Here is a 14,546-nt window from a genome sequence, read left to right as displayed (position 1 = left end):
ATGAGGAGCCTTTACTGGTCAAGTCACAAAGTGAATGACTTTGGACCTCATAATATGTTCCGCTTTCAGAACTCTCTTATTATTTGTGAAACAGAGTAATGTTTGTCCTCTATTCATGGTACAATTTATGCATGAATTCTGAGAAACAAGTTATACCAACTAAAGAACCAACTTCTTTTAGTGGAGTTGGCCACCACATTAATTGTGGGGTGGGAGGTCAAGGGTTCAAACCTTGACTCCCATCAATGTTTCTCAATATGAGGTTTGTTCTAAATCCATACGGGTGTGTGGTGCACCCGTCTGGTCTGATGGTGGTTCAGTCCCCATCAGGTTCCCCCGACTCAGTTGGGCCACCCCATAGAGTAAGTTTCCCCTCCCCTTAGGAGTAGGAGTAGGTTAGGCTAGGATAGTTGTGCCGTTAAGCTAAAAAAAAAAAAAAAAAAAAGTTATACCAACTAAAGCTTGTTGCTTTAGGGATTTGGAAAATGGCAAAGTCACGGAAACTACAAAATGGAACATAGAGCTCAACAGTAGCAAAACAGTGTCCTCTTTACCTGTCGGCCAACTTAAATGTTTTCATTTTATTCTGTATAAATGAGAACAGGCAGAATATGCGTTTGAATTGAACTTTCTGTTTCAGATTTCTGACTCTAAAATATACTGAGACTGAACTTGAGATTAATTTGAGAGGCCTCGTTTTCTCCTCTTCCTAATAGCAATATAGGATAGAAAGGTTCCCCCAGATAAAGAAAATATAGGATAGAAGGGTAGTTTTGTTAGCACTCAAGTCCGACGGCTACCATGTTAAAATTATCCTTCACTCCCTTGTCAACAACCTTTCCCACCAAAATCATACCTCCAAGACTCTTAAAATCTATCACAAACACATTGTCTCAAGCCCCACAAACTGTTCGACAAAATGACACAACTACGTCCACCAACACACCGCTGCACAAGCTGCCCCCTAAGTCAGCCTACATTCACCTCCCGTTCTGTAGAAAACGATGCCACTACTGTGACTTCCCAATTATCGCTCTAGGATCCTCCTCTGCACCAGAGGAGGACCCGCGAATTTTAAACTACATTCAAACTCTTTGCAGAGAAATTAAAGCCACCTCATTGAATTCAAACCCCAACCCATCTCTTGAAACGGTATTTTTTGGTGGTGGGACACCTTCTTTAGTTCCGCCAAAGTTGGTTTCTTTGGTGCTTGAAACTTTGAGTTCCAAATTCGGGGTGTCTTTGGAAGCTGAGATGTCAATGGAAATGGACCCTGGCACGTTTGATAGGGGGAAATTGAAGGAGTTGATGGAGTTGAGGGTAAATAGAGTGTCCTTGGGAGTGCAGGCTTTTCAAGATGGTCTGTTGAAAGCTTGTGGGAGAGCTCATGGTGTGAAAGAGATTTATGAGGCTATTGATATTGTGAAGGCCTGTGGGGTTGAGAATTGGAGTTTGGACCTCATATCTTCTCTTCCTCATCAGACACCAGAAATGTGGGAGGAGAGTTTGAAGCTGACAATCCAGGCGCATCCTACCCATGTCTCAGTTTATGATTTGCAAGTTGAGAAAGACACCAAATTTGGAGTATTGTAAGTCAAGAAACTCTGTCTCTGTTGGTTTGAGATAGGGGGGACACTTGAATTCCTTTCTCTCTCTTTGAAGGGGAAAACTTGAAGAGTTTTCTTTGTTCCATTCTATGATCTAAATTATGAATTTTAGTGAGATGTAGATAAACGATCATTAAAAACAGAATCTGCAAATGTTTCATGCTGGTTAGGGGGCTGAACTATAGAATTTTCTGGCATGAAGTTTTCTCAGATCCTTTGGATGGATTGTTAATTCGTTAAAAGGCGTCGAGATTTACATGGATCAAGCTACTTAAATTTGACTGAAAAAAAAATATTTAGCTGAAAAAGCATATTGGATAAATTCAATTTCCAAAACCAAGCTAGAGCTGACAGTGATACAACTAAAATTAGAAAGTGGAAAAGGAAATAAAAGAGTAGGCGCCTGAATAATGCTTTTGGAAGATGAAATTGACAATTTAACAAGTGCTTCTTTTGTTTCAAGTTTGTTTATTGTTACTGGTTTGTGTGCAGGTATACTCCAGGTGAGTTTCCATTGCCTTCTGAGGATCTTTCCGCTGAGTTTTACAGAATGGCGTCGAGGATGCTTACAGATGCTGGATATAACCATTACGAGATTAGTAGTTACTGCAGGAGTGGTTATATGTGCAAACACAACTACACGTACTGGAAGAATGAGCCATTTTATGGCTTTGGGCTTGGGTCAGCGAGTTATGTCAACGGGATACGATTTTCTAGGCCAAGGAAGCTGAAAGAGTTCATGCACTATGTGGAATTTTTGGAGGATGGAGGGGTAAATTGTGAGGATGATAGTACTGACGCTAAAGACCTGGCAATGGATGTCATCATGCTCTCTCTTAGAACTGCTAGAGGGTTGGATTTGAAATCCTTTGCTAAAGCTTTTGGTTGCGAGCTCGTACTCTCTCTTTGCAAGGTTTATCAGCCTTATGTGGAAAGCGGGCACATTGTATTCTTAGATGATAAGCTGAAAACTATTACTGTAGATGAATATAGTTCTTTACTCTCTGATGATCGCAAGATGAGTGAGGTACCTGCCTTTCTTAGGCTTAGTGATCCTGATGGCTTCCTTCTATCCAATGAGTTGATATCCCATGCATTTGGTGTTGTAGGTTCATAAACCTTGTTCAGTGTTGATATTTAAAGTAGATTCTGAAGTAACTAGATAGACTTGAGCTCTACTAGCAGTTTTGGCCATAACCCATAAGGGTGGGATTCAGATTCCAGAAATGTAAGAAAACATTTCATGGTTATCACACTTTCCCAAAGGGAATCAGCATCAAACTTCAGATTAGAATCTATAATGCAGTTCATGCACCTTTTGGAACCAGATGATTGGAGTTGGTCTGAAATGAAGAATTTGAAGTCAAAGAGCAACTTGTATTGTAGTACCATATTGGAATTGCAGGTTGCCTCTAAAGGCCAGAATTGCATGAGCTGTTCAGACTAGTACAGGTACAGGGGCACTATCTCCTCACCTGGAGGAGAAAGAGGACTTGAAGATGGTCTCTAAGGAACCAAGTTTAGTATTTCCTCATGTAATATCATTACCATCATATTTGAGATGCCGAATGTTAGGCTTCTTGGTGCTGAACTAAAAAGTTATCAAACAGGGCTTTAGTCTTGGTTTTCGACAGTAAACTAATTATTCAACAATTACCGTTTACGTTTCTTGATTCTGCTAATGCTCATTTGCGTGCGACTTCAAAGAAAGAGAGCATGACAGTATGGGGGAAAGGGTGGCAATAAATAACCACATTGAAACGGAAGGAAGCCATCTGGATGAAAGGCAGTAGAATTGGTACATTATGCCACCTAAATAATGCTACTCAGAAATTTTCTGCGACATGATTTCCACGTTTCATCAAGCCGTCTGCGAGACAAGTGACCATATCATACAAATTTCTTTTTCCTCAAAAAATACAAGCAAAAGTTCACAAAAACAAGATTTGAAGTAAAATAATTTACTTCACAAATTTTAATCACCTTTTAATCTTTCCAATCACCTTTTTATCTCACATACATTACATCACAAAAAGTGCTACAGTAATTATCTCAAATAAATCATCCAAATAAACTCTTGTCCAAACAAAATGTTTGGATGGAAGATTATTAATTTTTTTTTGTATTATTTATTATAATACTTTTGGATAATGTGAGGTATGTAAGATAAAAAGTTGACTGAAAAAATATGTATAAATAATAATAAAAAATATTTTTTAAATAATTAACTGTTCAATTCTATGGGTGTACAATAAAAGTGCAATTGCATGTTTGGAAATTAAGAACTCTAGGTTTGGCCTATTATGATATCCAGACATGATACTAGACTCATAGCAATTCTATGTTTTTTTTTTCCTTTTATTTATGAGATACTAGATAAAATTAATACAGTATATTAAGATTTCACCACATTATTGCCTTTACACGAATAAATATGGAAAACAAATTGATATTCTTTTTTGTCGCAAGCTCTATGGAACTCTTCTTTAATAATATTCTTCGGTAAATAGAGAGTACATCAAATAGATTTGTTTAATTTTTTACTACTATATGACTTTTTCTATATTGATTAAAAATTTAATTAGTCCAGTTAAAAATTTCAAAAGGGTATTCTCATTGGAATAAGATTCTATAAATAATTAAATATGCCATTTGCAATGAACACAAATTGTTAAAAAGTTAGTTCTAATTTTTTAATAAATACTTTTCTAGAAATATTTTTGTCACAAGTGAAATATTCCACAAAACAATTATTTATTGTCCAAAAGTCAAGTCACAAGTACAAAGTGAGAGCGTGAAAAGCACGTGATGCTTAATGGGTGTAAACCTCCTTTTAAAGATTCTTCCTTTGTTTCTCTCACTTTCTCCTTGATCGCTACTCAAGTTTCCCTCGCCGCCGGTCAGGACCCGGGTACCGATATTCTCCCCTCCTTTTTCTTTCTCCTATATCTCTCTTTTGATCATCTCCCGCCGCGATTGATTATCTGAAATTATTCGTTCGTTGTTGAGAAAGAAACATATAAGCTGTTAAATAAAGTAATAAAACAATGCAATCCTGCATAAAATTCTGCATAATCTTCTTGTGCTTTCCTTCATAAAGGCGTCAACTTTCTTTTTCTTCATTGACTAAAACTAAAAGGCCTCGTTCAATCTGAGTTTGTTGGTAATTTTCTTGCCTGCCGCAGTAAATGACATTGAAATTTGCTTTGATAATAATTACAAAAGGAAAAAAAAAAAAGAAAATTAACCTGTTGATTGGTTGTCTAAAGAAACTTATGGATTTTTTTTTTATTTTCTGTGCATTGGTTTTGATTTTAGACATGGGTTTTGGTTGAAAAGTTTATTTTAGTTGAGGTTTTAAGTAAAAAGTCTGAAAATCTGAGGGTTGTTATTCTAATGTGAACTATTTTCCTGTTTCAGGTGATGTTGTTGCCATGATTATGTTTGTGGTGGTATAATGCATGCTTATGGGTCACTCTGATGTACTGCACATAGTGTTTGCTGCTGTTGTTTGGTTTGCTACATATGCTTTGGTTGCAATCCTCGGGATCTTTTGCGTTTGTAATTTCGTCCGTACTTCCATATTTTAATTGAGAAAGGTATATTCCAAGAAACAAATTAAGAGGAAAAGAAAAGAGAGAAAGCTATCATGGGCTATGCTCAGCTCGTTATTGGCCCTGCTGGCAGTGGAAAGGTAATTGAGCAAATTTTTTTACCCTTTAATAGCAGCTAAAATAGATTTGCTTTATGATGTATTATCTTTGTTCATCTAGTATGCATTTTTGTATCTAAGTATTCCATTTAACTGTTAAAAGAGTTGTATATAAAATTTTAGCTTGCTTTTGCCATGTACAGGATGTATACGATACTATGATAGTTTTGTGAGGGCTGTTACTAATGTTTTGTTTTCTCAAGACAGTCCACTTATTGCTCAAGTTTATACCAACATTGTGAAACTGTGGGACGACAAATTCACATTGTGAACTTGGATCCTGCTGCAGAAAGTTTTGACTATCCGGTTGCCATGGGTGAGTAGTGCCAGTAGCTAGATTTTTACCTGATCAATTAGTCATCCTGGGTTCTCATTGGTTCCTAAAAGATTAACTCATGAATCTTTGCAGACATTCGAGAACTCATATCTTTGGAGGATGTTATGGAGGAACTCGGTCTTGGTCCAAATGGTGGTCTTGTTTATTGCATGGAGTATCCTTCCTTACAATATTTTCTAATTTTTGTTCCTTTTCTCACAGTTGGCATTTGTTTTGTTTTCTGTCATGAAAAAGAACTTTTAATTCTTAGACAATAAAGTAATGGAGTCCGTTTGTTTCATCATGTGAGGATAAGATCTATCTTGTATGGCCTTAAATCTTGACGCACAGACACCTTGAAGACAATTTGGATGATTGGCTGACAGAAGAGCTGGATAACTACTTAGATGATGATTATTTGGTTTTTGACTGTCCAGGTTCTTATTTTCTGATACTTGGTTTCTTCTTTTGCATTCATTAAGTATAATGGATGAAAACTTGAATGACATCTTTTTTCCAAAAAAAGTACAAATGGTATACACAGGACTTTGCAAACCATAAACTTTCTATTGAGTGAGATGAAAAATTGTGATTCATGAGGAAACCCACTGCTTTCTTCCTTTTGCTGGATAAATTGTTGAAGCTATTGTAAAATGCAACTCCAATTTGTTTATCTGAAAATTAAAATGCACAGATGTATGGTTCTCTGGACATGGCTTGATTTATTGCTTTCCTGTTTATAGTCAGTGTTCATGTGGTATCTTAGTAGTTTTAGCATGAAGAAATTTTTTAGCTTAATAAGTACCTATTCTGTTTTCTGTTTAATCAGGGATATGTCAGCTTTATGTTGGTTAACTCTTAATTCTTGAGAACTGAGATATTATTGAAACACTGGAATGAAATCTTTCATAAAGTTCCCAAAATATTAATAACTTGTTGACTAATTGGAATGTTTTAAAACAAAGGCTTATAGTTGCAGGATAGTGTTTCTTCATGTTCATCTTTTGCTGTAGATGCATCCAATTCAAACTGGTAAACTTGTCAATGGCTGAACCAAGAAATCCAAAATTTCTAATTTTGATTTTCCTTGTTCTCCTTGGTACAGGACAAATAGAACTTTTTTCTCATGTTCCCGTGTTGAAAAACTTTGTGGAGCATCTGAAGCGTAAGAATTTCAATGTCTGTGCTGTGTACTTGCTTGATTCCCAGGTATATATATTTTTTAATGCTGTATGCTTGGCAGATAAATTGTTCACACTTGCATGAGCTGGAACTTGATACATCATATATTTGTGTATAGTTCATCACAGATGTGACCAAGTTTATAAGTGGTTGTATGGCGTCACTTTCAGCGATGGTTCAACTTGAACTTCCCCATGTTAATATTCTCTCCAAGATGGATCTTGTGACAAACAAAAGGGACATTGAAAAGTTAGTGCTTCTAATCTTTTGTCACTTTTCTACTTACAAATGCATACTTGACAGAATTTGAATCAATTTTGTTTTTGACCTTCCTTTGCTTTCCTTCTTCTGACTGTATTCTGTAGTTACCTGAATCCCGAGCCTCAAAATTTGCTGCCTGAGTTGAATCAACGGATGGCTCCACGGTTTCAAAAGCTCAACAAGTCTTTAATTGAATTGGTGAGTTCTTGGTTTGACAAATACTTTTGTGTATAGTAGGTTATCATGTTGTCTGGGGCTATCAGGATCTCGTTCCATTTGCATGAAATGTTGTCTGGGGCTATCATGTAGTGGGTTTGTTATGGCTCTGTCACATAGAACGACTTCTCTTTCATTTGTTGCTAAGTTTGGAATCATTTAGTTATTATGCTTAGTTCATCCTTTCACCTTTGTGGACATTGTACAAAAGCTTTTGGTATTAACTGGCGCCTTTAACTGTTGTTTGATGGACAACCAATAGCTTAAAGTCCTCTACAGTATTAGATATTCACTTGTTGTTCATTGCAATTTATGTAATGCTGCATTTAATCATTTCTAATGCCTTAGTGTTGTGAATGTTCATTGGAAATAAAATCAGGTGGAGGTATTTATTTGAAATATTGTTTTTCATGTGTTCCATGTAGGTTATTGTTTCGCCTTCATTTTGGGCTTAGTGTATACACAAATTAGTAGTTTGACTTGTATACCATGTCCATGTCAGAGTACCTCATGTATTATGCGGAGGATGTGACTGCTTGACTATTTTTTCTTGCAACAGGTGGATCAGTATAGCATGGTCAGCTTTTTGCCTCTTGACTTGAGCAAAGAAAGCAGGTGCGTACCTTTTTTATTTTTGTGATAAAGATTTATAGATGTATGGAAGTCTTAGAAGTTTAGGACTTTACAATAACATTTTCATGCTATGAAACTTTTTGCTTTCTGTAGTATCTTTTTACCTTGACTGGATTTTATGAGGAGTGTGGGAGGAGAGTCATTGGTCTCACGGTGAGCTTTCATTGATTTTAAAGGAAAAGATTGTACCCTTGTTATTATAACTTAGAAGACATCACATTTATTCGAATTAGGGTAGATGGATCATTTTCTTTTCAGTCACATCTGCCTCTGCCCCCCTACTAGCCGAGAAATAAAAAGTGAAAAAGAAAAAAGGGCATCTAGTAGACGTAGTGCTCTTTGTTGGTATGAGCATAGGCCATTTATGCCTTCTGATGTTCAGATATATGCATATGTTTCCTTTTTCTAGAAAGGATGTTTGTATTTGATAGCCAAGTACCAAAGTTAAACTAGCTTGCCAGTGGCATAAACAACCTGTGCCTCAGCAATAAGCCACAGTGAAATGTGATTTTGGTTCTAAACCTGTAGTGTATATAATTGTCAAATGCTTTATTCTATTGCCAGATCTTTTAGCATTAAACTTTTGCATGTACTTAGGAGCTACTTTGGAAATATTTATATTATCTAAAACTGTGGAAACTCCCCATCATGGAAATATTCTTCCTTTGGAGGTTCAGCAACACCCTTTGCATTGTATATTGTCCTACTCTTTGCCAATCTAGTTTGTGCATGGATTGAAACGGTTCTTATCGCATTTGCTTTAGCTGAATTAGTTTAGCAAATTTTTGAGTTTTCCAAACTTAAGTAGGTTATCGCTGCTAAGGTATAACTTTAATTTCTCTGCTCTTACTTGCAGTATACAGTACATCTTGTCACAAATTGATAACTGCATTCAGTATGGAGAAGATGCTGATGTGAAGATTAAAGATTTTGACCCGGAAGATGATGATTGAAATTATATAGCTATCTGTCAATTTTCTTTAGGCTATTTCCAAGTTCTGGCAAGGTTGGCCAGTGGCAGCTCGAATGACACAAGATCATTAGTAAAGTTACATTTTGTAAATGTTTAATTTCAGTGTAGTAGCAAGTATTTGAAATGCTTTTCATCTCATCTATGAGTTGCATTCGGTTACTAACTGGAAAGAATGAGAATGGGAGCCTAAACCATGTGTGGGAAGTCTCTTTTTTCTGTTTGCGGATAGATCTGTGAAGTTCTGCACAATCATAGGTTTCTACGTTTGGAGCAATCAGCATGCGTCAATTAAATTGCTAGAAACAAGAAGGGATTCCGGTTTGTGTTGCTGGCAACTAATTTCTTGCTTTTGGGAACAGTACTTTTCTGCAAAAGTTAAACTTTGCTTTAGGTAAGTTGCTTCGTAATAGGTGAAAGAAAAAGTTCAAAATGGGAAAGGAGAGGAAGACATAAAAGGAGGAGGAAAATAGGAAGCAAGAAATCTATATCAATTTGATTCAAAATCATTCAGGGTGTTTTATGGTTTAAAAGTTCCTGTGGTTTGGCCCAGCAACAATGACGCAGTAGAGAGTCTCAAATTGAGAAATTTTCATATAATTCAAGCAAACCGTACTTCAGGGTAAGAGGGATAACGGGTTTTCTTCCTTCTCATTCTTTTTCTTTTCCTTAATAATGACGATGTAAGAAGTTGAAGTCAGAGGTTTACTGTATCCAGAACATTCGGGAAATAATCCCCAAAAAAAAAAAAAGATAACAAACTTTGCAATACCCACTTGTGTATACAAATCTAGTTTTTCACTACTTTGAAGCTGATAATAAAGCTCTGTACAATAAACCACACAACATGACAGCACTGTCATTGCACTAAATGACCTAAACTAGATATTTGTTTTCTTTACTAATGCTTATGACTCTCGAGCATCAAGCCATGATAGGTTGTATGATGTTCATAGAGCTTCAGCCTGAGAGCAGCATTCCTTCCATGAATGAAGAAAAGCAACGCAGCAAAGATACACCTGTGAATCAAAAAACCAAAAAAACTTGTCAAAGCTAGCATTTTGCTTAGAACTGAAGACTTTAAAGCAACAGACGCAGTCATCAAGGTTAATCAAGAGTGGCATGCTCTTCCATGGAATATGACATGAAATGGCAAGGGGAAAACAGGAGATGCAAGGCATTTGTACCACCCGGAGGGCACAGGATTCAAACAATGCTTTTAAATGATATCCGGAGTTATCAGTATAATTTGATTAGGCAGTGTAGATGAGGGATTGCCACTTAATATGTTAGGTTCTAGTGCCATCTGTTATGACAAGTGGAAAATGAAGGCAAGCCTAGAAAGAGGTATGGAAAAGAGGGAAAAAGGGAGGTAGAAACGAGGGGCGGGAGACTGGGAGTTGAGGGTGAGGAGGCAGGGGCTAGGCATTTTAATCATTGTAAGGACTTGTGTCGAAGAATTTTACCCAGTTAGTCATTTAACACAACACTAATCAGTTCAGGATGTCAAATTCTTGAGCCCCGAATCAGACCACAAAGCATAACTAAGAAATGACTCCAGAACAAAAATTAAGAGAACAAGGAAGCATACTGTTTGATGCATGAAAGCCCAAGGATCGCAAAGTGGCATTCAGAGAGGATGACCAAGAATGTAGAGCTATCTTCTGATCCACTTGAATTCCTTCACGTTGCAACAATACCTCAATCGTTAGATCAGAATAACTATGACTTGAAAAAAATTACAGCTGACAGAAAGGGAAGAATCATGACGTTTCGTTTTAACAAACCTTTACACCTTATTTCTCCAACTTGAATAAGATAGTGAATAGTGCATGTCCCCCATCAGAACTCTGAATAATCTAACACAGCATGCAGAGAGAATCCACGTCTCCAAATTTAGGTAATAACAAATTTTATCCATGTATAGAAGCAATGCTTCGATATATGTTCCAGCAGGTCTACCTGCACCCAAAAAAAAAAGTCATTATATATACACAGAGAGATAGAGAGAGAGAGAGAGAGAGAGAACTAAAACAATTTAACACCAATCATGAAATGTGGAAATGGACCATTTTCTTTTTGGCGGAAGGGGGTTTACAACAGTATAGAACATGCATTGAGAGAAGGGAGAAGGGAGAAGGGACAGATAGCACTGTACAAATAAACAGCTCACCAGGCAAAAAAAAAAATAAACCAATAACCATAAATTAAGCAATAGAAGATTAAGGTAGTCTTCTTAGCTACATCTAAGTGATGAACTAATTGGCAGATTATCTGACTGCCCCTAGTCTAACAAATGGATGACAAAATGCATTCACTAACTTGCAGAACATGTGACTATATTGACCTATTTGAAAAGAGATTAAAAAGAGAATTCGAGGCAATCCTATTGCAAAATCAAGAGAGATTAGAGCAAGATTGAAGTTAACTTACACTGCTCCATGTAGTAGAATACTGATCAGTAGACAGCAACCAGTCACCTGCCTTAAATTGCAAATCCAGGCCGTTATCTGACACATCCAGATCTATCAATCGCTCACCATAGCTTTCTTCTAATTTATGCTTTCTTCTCCTTTTCTTAATATGCCTTCCTTTCTTCTTATGCTTAACTTTACCTGAAGGCCCGTCATCCCAATCAGATTCACTTTCTTCTGAATATTCGTCATCTTCTAGCAATCTATACTTGTCAGACTTTCGAAAACCTATGCCGTTGCTAGAAAATAAGGACTCCCAGGACTCAGAAGTCCGAAATTCCTCCGACAACCTAAAAAAGATTGCCCAAGACTGCAATCCTAACCATCTTATTGACTCTAAATTTTTCTTCTTGGACCATTCATCCATAATTGGAGCCAAACTATCAGCACGACTTGAAGAAGAACAAACCTGAGAAACTATATTCTTAACTTTTTCTTTTTCATCCAGATTACCTTCTTCACGAACAAGTCGCAGAAGCTGGCGTGCTTGACTAGTGATGGCATTTAACAGTAGTAATTGATCAATAGAAGTAATACTGCACTTTGATAGTATAACTTCAAGCCAAAAAGACGGGCTGTCATACTCAACAACTTCAGACCTTGATTTAAGAAATTTACTGATCAAGTCCATAAAGTATGATAACTCCTGCTCTTCAAGAATGATAAGAAGGTGATGGCACAGAGAGGAGAAGGGTTCCTTAATTAGAAATTCATCTATGATCCCCCATAGTTCTTTCATGTCCTCCTTATACATCAAATTTACGAACATATTAACAAAAAACTTTTTATCTATTTTCAATATCTCTCCATCCTTCAATGACTCAGCAAATTCGCTGGATGACCAAAACTCTGGCACATATTCAAGAAAATTCTCTACTGTGCGTTGGACGTCCAAATCAAGAAAGTAATGAGGTTTCGTAGCAACCACTGCAGGTGACTGGCCATGCTTTCCCTTCCACTCCAGTTCCTCCCAACAAACATCTCGATGCACAAAAGCATAATGGGATAAAGCCTTAGCCCCCTTTCTGTGCCCCAAGCCAGTGCCCCCACTAAAATTAGAGAACCACTGCAAGATCCGCCTCGGATTTCCTGCATTTAACAATAATTAGCAGAGGAACCTAAATACAAACCAAAGTTTGCTTGGCACAGTAACTTGCCTCTGAAGAAATTCTCCAACATGGAGCTTTTCTTTGCAATAATACGCCCTGCTTTTTTGGGCTCCTTTTCAAAAAGCAACTGAAGAAATTGGGCTGCTAGGCGTCGCTTTGCCGTATGAGCTGTTAATAACCTCACAAAGAGTTCCCGCTGATGGTGGGGACTGATTGAACTTATGCCCGCAATAGTGTTGCAGAGCCAAAGTCGAACCTCAGAACGGCCCCCTGAAGTCATTAACAACCACAAAACTGATTCTAGCTCCCTAAGAAGTTCTTTCCTCTTTTCAAACAATTCATCGTTCCCATCATTGCTCCAATTAGAAGCCGAAAGAAACAACTGAATCATCATGAAGAGAACTATCAATCGCTCCACAAGACACCTGAGTCCAAACTAAGTCCCTTATGACAAGGCAACTTGGCACAATCTAACCAATACCATCAAAACAAATTACTTCCATTAGAAAAATTAAATAACCAAGATATTCAATAACACACGAAATCGAAATCATTAGCTGCTTCTTTCGATCAGCAATCACTGTTATACACTCTAATCATGAGATGAGATGACAGTATATGAATTTTTATTGCTCCAAAAATCGAAACCAGAATTCAGAAACCTGAAAATTATTAATCTCAAAATTTTTTTCAATTACTAGGAAAGCCCAAAATCACAATTGAGCGAGCCAAGGAACAAGCTTGGAATCTAACTAACAAACTGCTGCATTTGCTACGACTTAGCACAATAATAATATCCTAAATATCTCAAATTTAATCCAGAAATACTGCTAATTATCAATACCAAGCCCAAAAACAATGCTAATTATCTGGTAATTAATTTACCATAAGCTAGATTAGCACAAAGACTATAATGTTGCGGTGATTTATTTATTTGCTATAAATGGTAGAATTGAAATTTCACCTGGAATGGGAATCGAGGGGAATAGAAAGGGTGGTGCAGAATAGCTTCCCCAGCAGCTGCCGTGCCCTAATTTTATTGGGAATTAATTGGGGATAATGGGCTTCGAATGATAAAGAGATAGGTGGAAAAGCAAGACGGGAAAGGGAAAAATTGTATTCTAGGTCCCTTATGTTTTGTGATAGTTACAATTTAGTCCTTCATATTTTACCTTACCATGCAAAACAAATTAGTGTAAAGGTCTTCTCATTTGATTATTTCGCATGATTTTATATTTTAATTCTGAAGAGTAAGTTGCTCTCATATACTTTTTTGTTTTTTAGATTTTACACAAACAAAACAATTCAAAATCTACCAATGGTGGCTTCTTATGATTCTTTCTGATTAATTGGTTTTTTGCAAATTTTATAACAAAATATCGTTGACAACAAAATCACTAATATCTGATTTAAGCACGGCTGTAAAACCAAAACTTTGTTCTTTAGAATTATACCTATGAGCGAATAGTATATTAGTTCTTCGTGTTTTTTGATGATGATCCTAGAGTACATGATTAATTCTTCATGATTAATTTTCTAAATTATATGCATAATGCATATCTTTTTCATGAAAATGTTTTTCATGAAATATGGCCTGATGGTCATATAAGAAGCACTAAATCATATTGTTTCACCTAGAATTAACAATGCAAAAATGTCATCTGGATCATCTTTGCATCCAGTTCTGACAATAATTCAAAAGCTTGTATCTTGCATGGTCAAATTAGTCCTAGTGATCTTTATCTGGTGTTTAAAACAATCCGTTGTTGCTGCTGCTTAATTATATCCGTTTATTTCAAGCGTTCTTTTGTTTGCAGTCAGGTGAAATTCTTTTTCTTCATACTCCAGGTTCAGTCTTGAAATTCTGTTGTTTGAATGGCATCAGTGGACTTCTTTGGCAGTGTTCAGTCTGATTTTCTCCACACAGGCACCGTAATTTTGCCTTCGACTTTAGTGGAGGAACGAACACTTTGCTCTCAGAAATAACTTGAAAACTTGGGAGTCTACAACAATTTGAATCTTCCACGGTTGGCTCGTGAGCATTCTGGTCTTGATCTTCGCTGTCT

At 36.6% G+C, this 14,546-nt stretch overlaps 3 protein-coding genes across 4 annotated transcripts; 2 read left to right on the top strand and 1 right to left on the bottom strand.

Moving 5' to 3' along the window:
* The first annotated feature begins 666 nt into the window (after positions 1-666).
* Positions 667-2,975, top strand: LOC140006016 (uncharacterized). Its single transcript, XM_072047526.1, has 2 exons — positions 667-1,589; positions 2,100-2,975. The coding sequence occupies exons 1-2, from the start codon at positions 802-804 to the stop codon at positions 2,722-2,724; spliced, it is 1,413 nt and encodes a 470-aa protein (XP_071903627.1). The 5' UTR covers positions 667-801; the 3' UTR covers positions 2,725-2,975.
* A 1,408-nt stretch (positions 2,976-4,383) lies between these two features.
* On the top strand, positions 4,384-9,104 carry LOC140006015 (GPN-loop GTPase 3-like). The gene is made up of 10 exons (XM_072047525.1): positions 4,384-4,518; positions 5,028-5,301; positions 5,527-5,635; positions 5,729-5,810; positions 5,987-6,072; positions 6,741-6,844; positions 6,936-7,066; positions 7,183-7,276; positions 7,854-7,909; positions 8,784-9,104. Exons 2-10 carry the CDS (start codon positions 5,257-5,259, stop codon positions 8,878-8,880), a joined length of 804 nt encoding a protein of 267 aa, XP_071903626.1. The 5' UTR covers positions 4,384-4,518; positions 5,028-5,256; the 3' UTR covers positions 8,881-9,104.
* Positions 9,105-9,640: 536 nt separating this feature from the next.
* LOC113739827 (uncharacterized) lies at positions 9,641-13,566 on the bottom strand. 2 transcript variants are annotated; one of them, XM_027267179.2, is made up of 6 exons: positions 13,445-13,566; positions 12,529-12,950; positions 11,331-12,460; positions 10,685-10,859; positions 10,489-10,578; positions 9,641-9,916 (listed from the first exon to the last, which is right to left on the bottom strand). In XM_027267179.2, the coding sequence occupies exons 2-4, from the start codon at positions 12,872-12,874 to the stop codon at positions 10,794-10,796; spliced, it is 1,542 nt and encodes a 513-aa protein (XP_027122980.2). In that variant the 5' UTR covers positions 12,875-12,950; positions 13,445-13,566; the 3' UTR covers positions 9,641-9,916; positions 10,489-10,578; positions 10,685-10,793. The 2 variants fall into 2 exon arrangements, with proteins under 2 accessions (XP_027122980.2, XP_071903625.1); XM_072047524.1 differs by lacking the exon at positions 9,641-9,916 and having other exon boundaries at positions 10,502-10,578; positions 10,693-10,859.
* Between the last annotated feature and the right edge of the window lie 980 nt (positions 13,567-14,546).

This window comes from Coffea arabica, chromosome 4e (genome assembly GCF_036785885.1).
Source record: "Coffea arabica cultivar ET-39 chromosome 4e, Coffea Arabica ET-39 HiFi, whole genome shotgun sequence".
Taxonomy (NCBI): domain Eukaryota; kingdom Viridiplantae; phylum Streptophyta; class Magnoliopsida; order Gentianales; family Rubiaceae; genus Coffea; species Coffea arabica.
The sequence above is the reverse complement of the archived record's forward strand: the minus strand, read 5'-3'. Positions and strand labels throughout refer to the sequence as shown.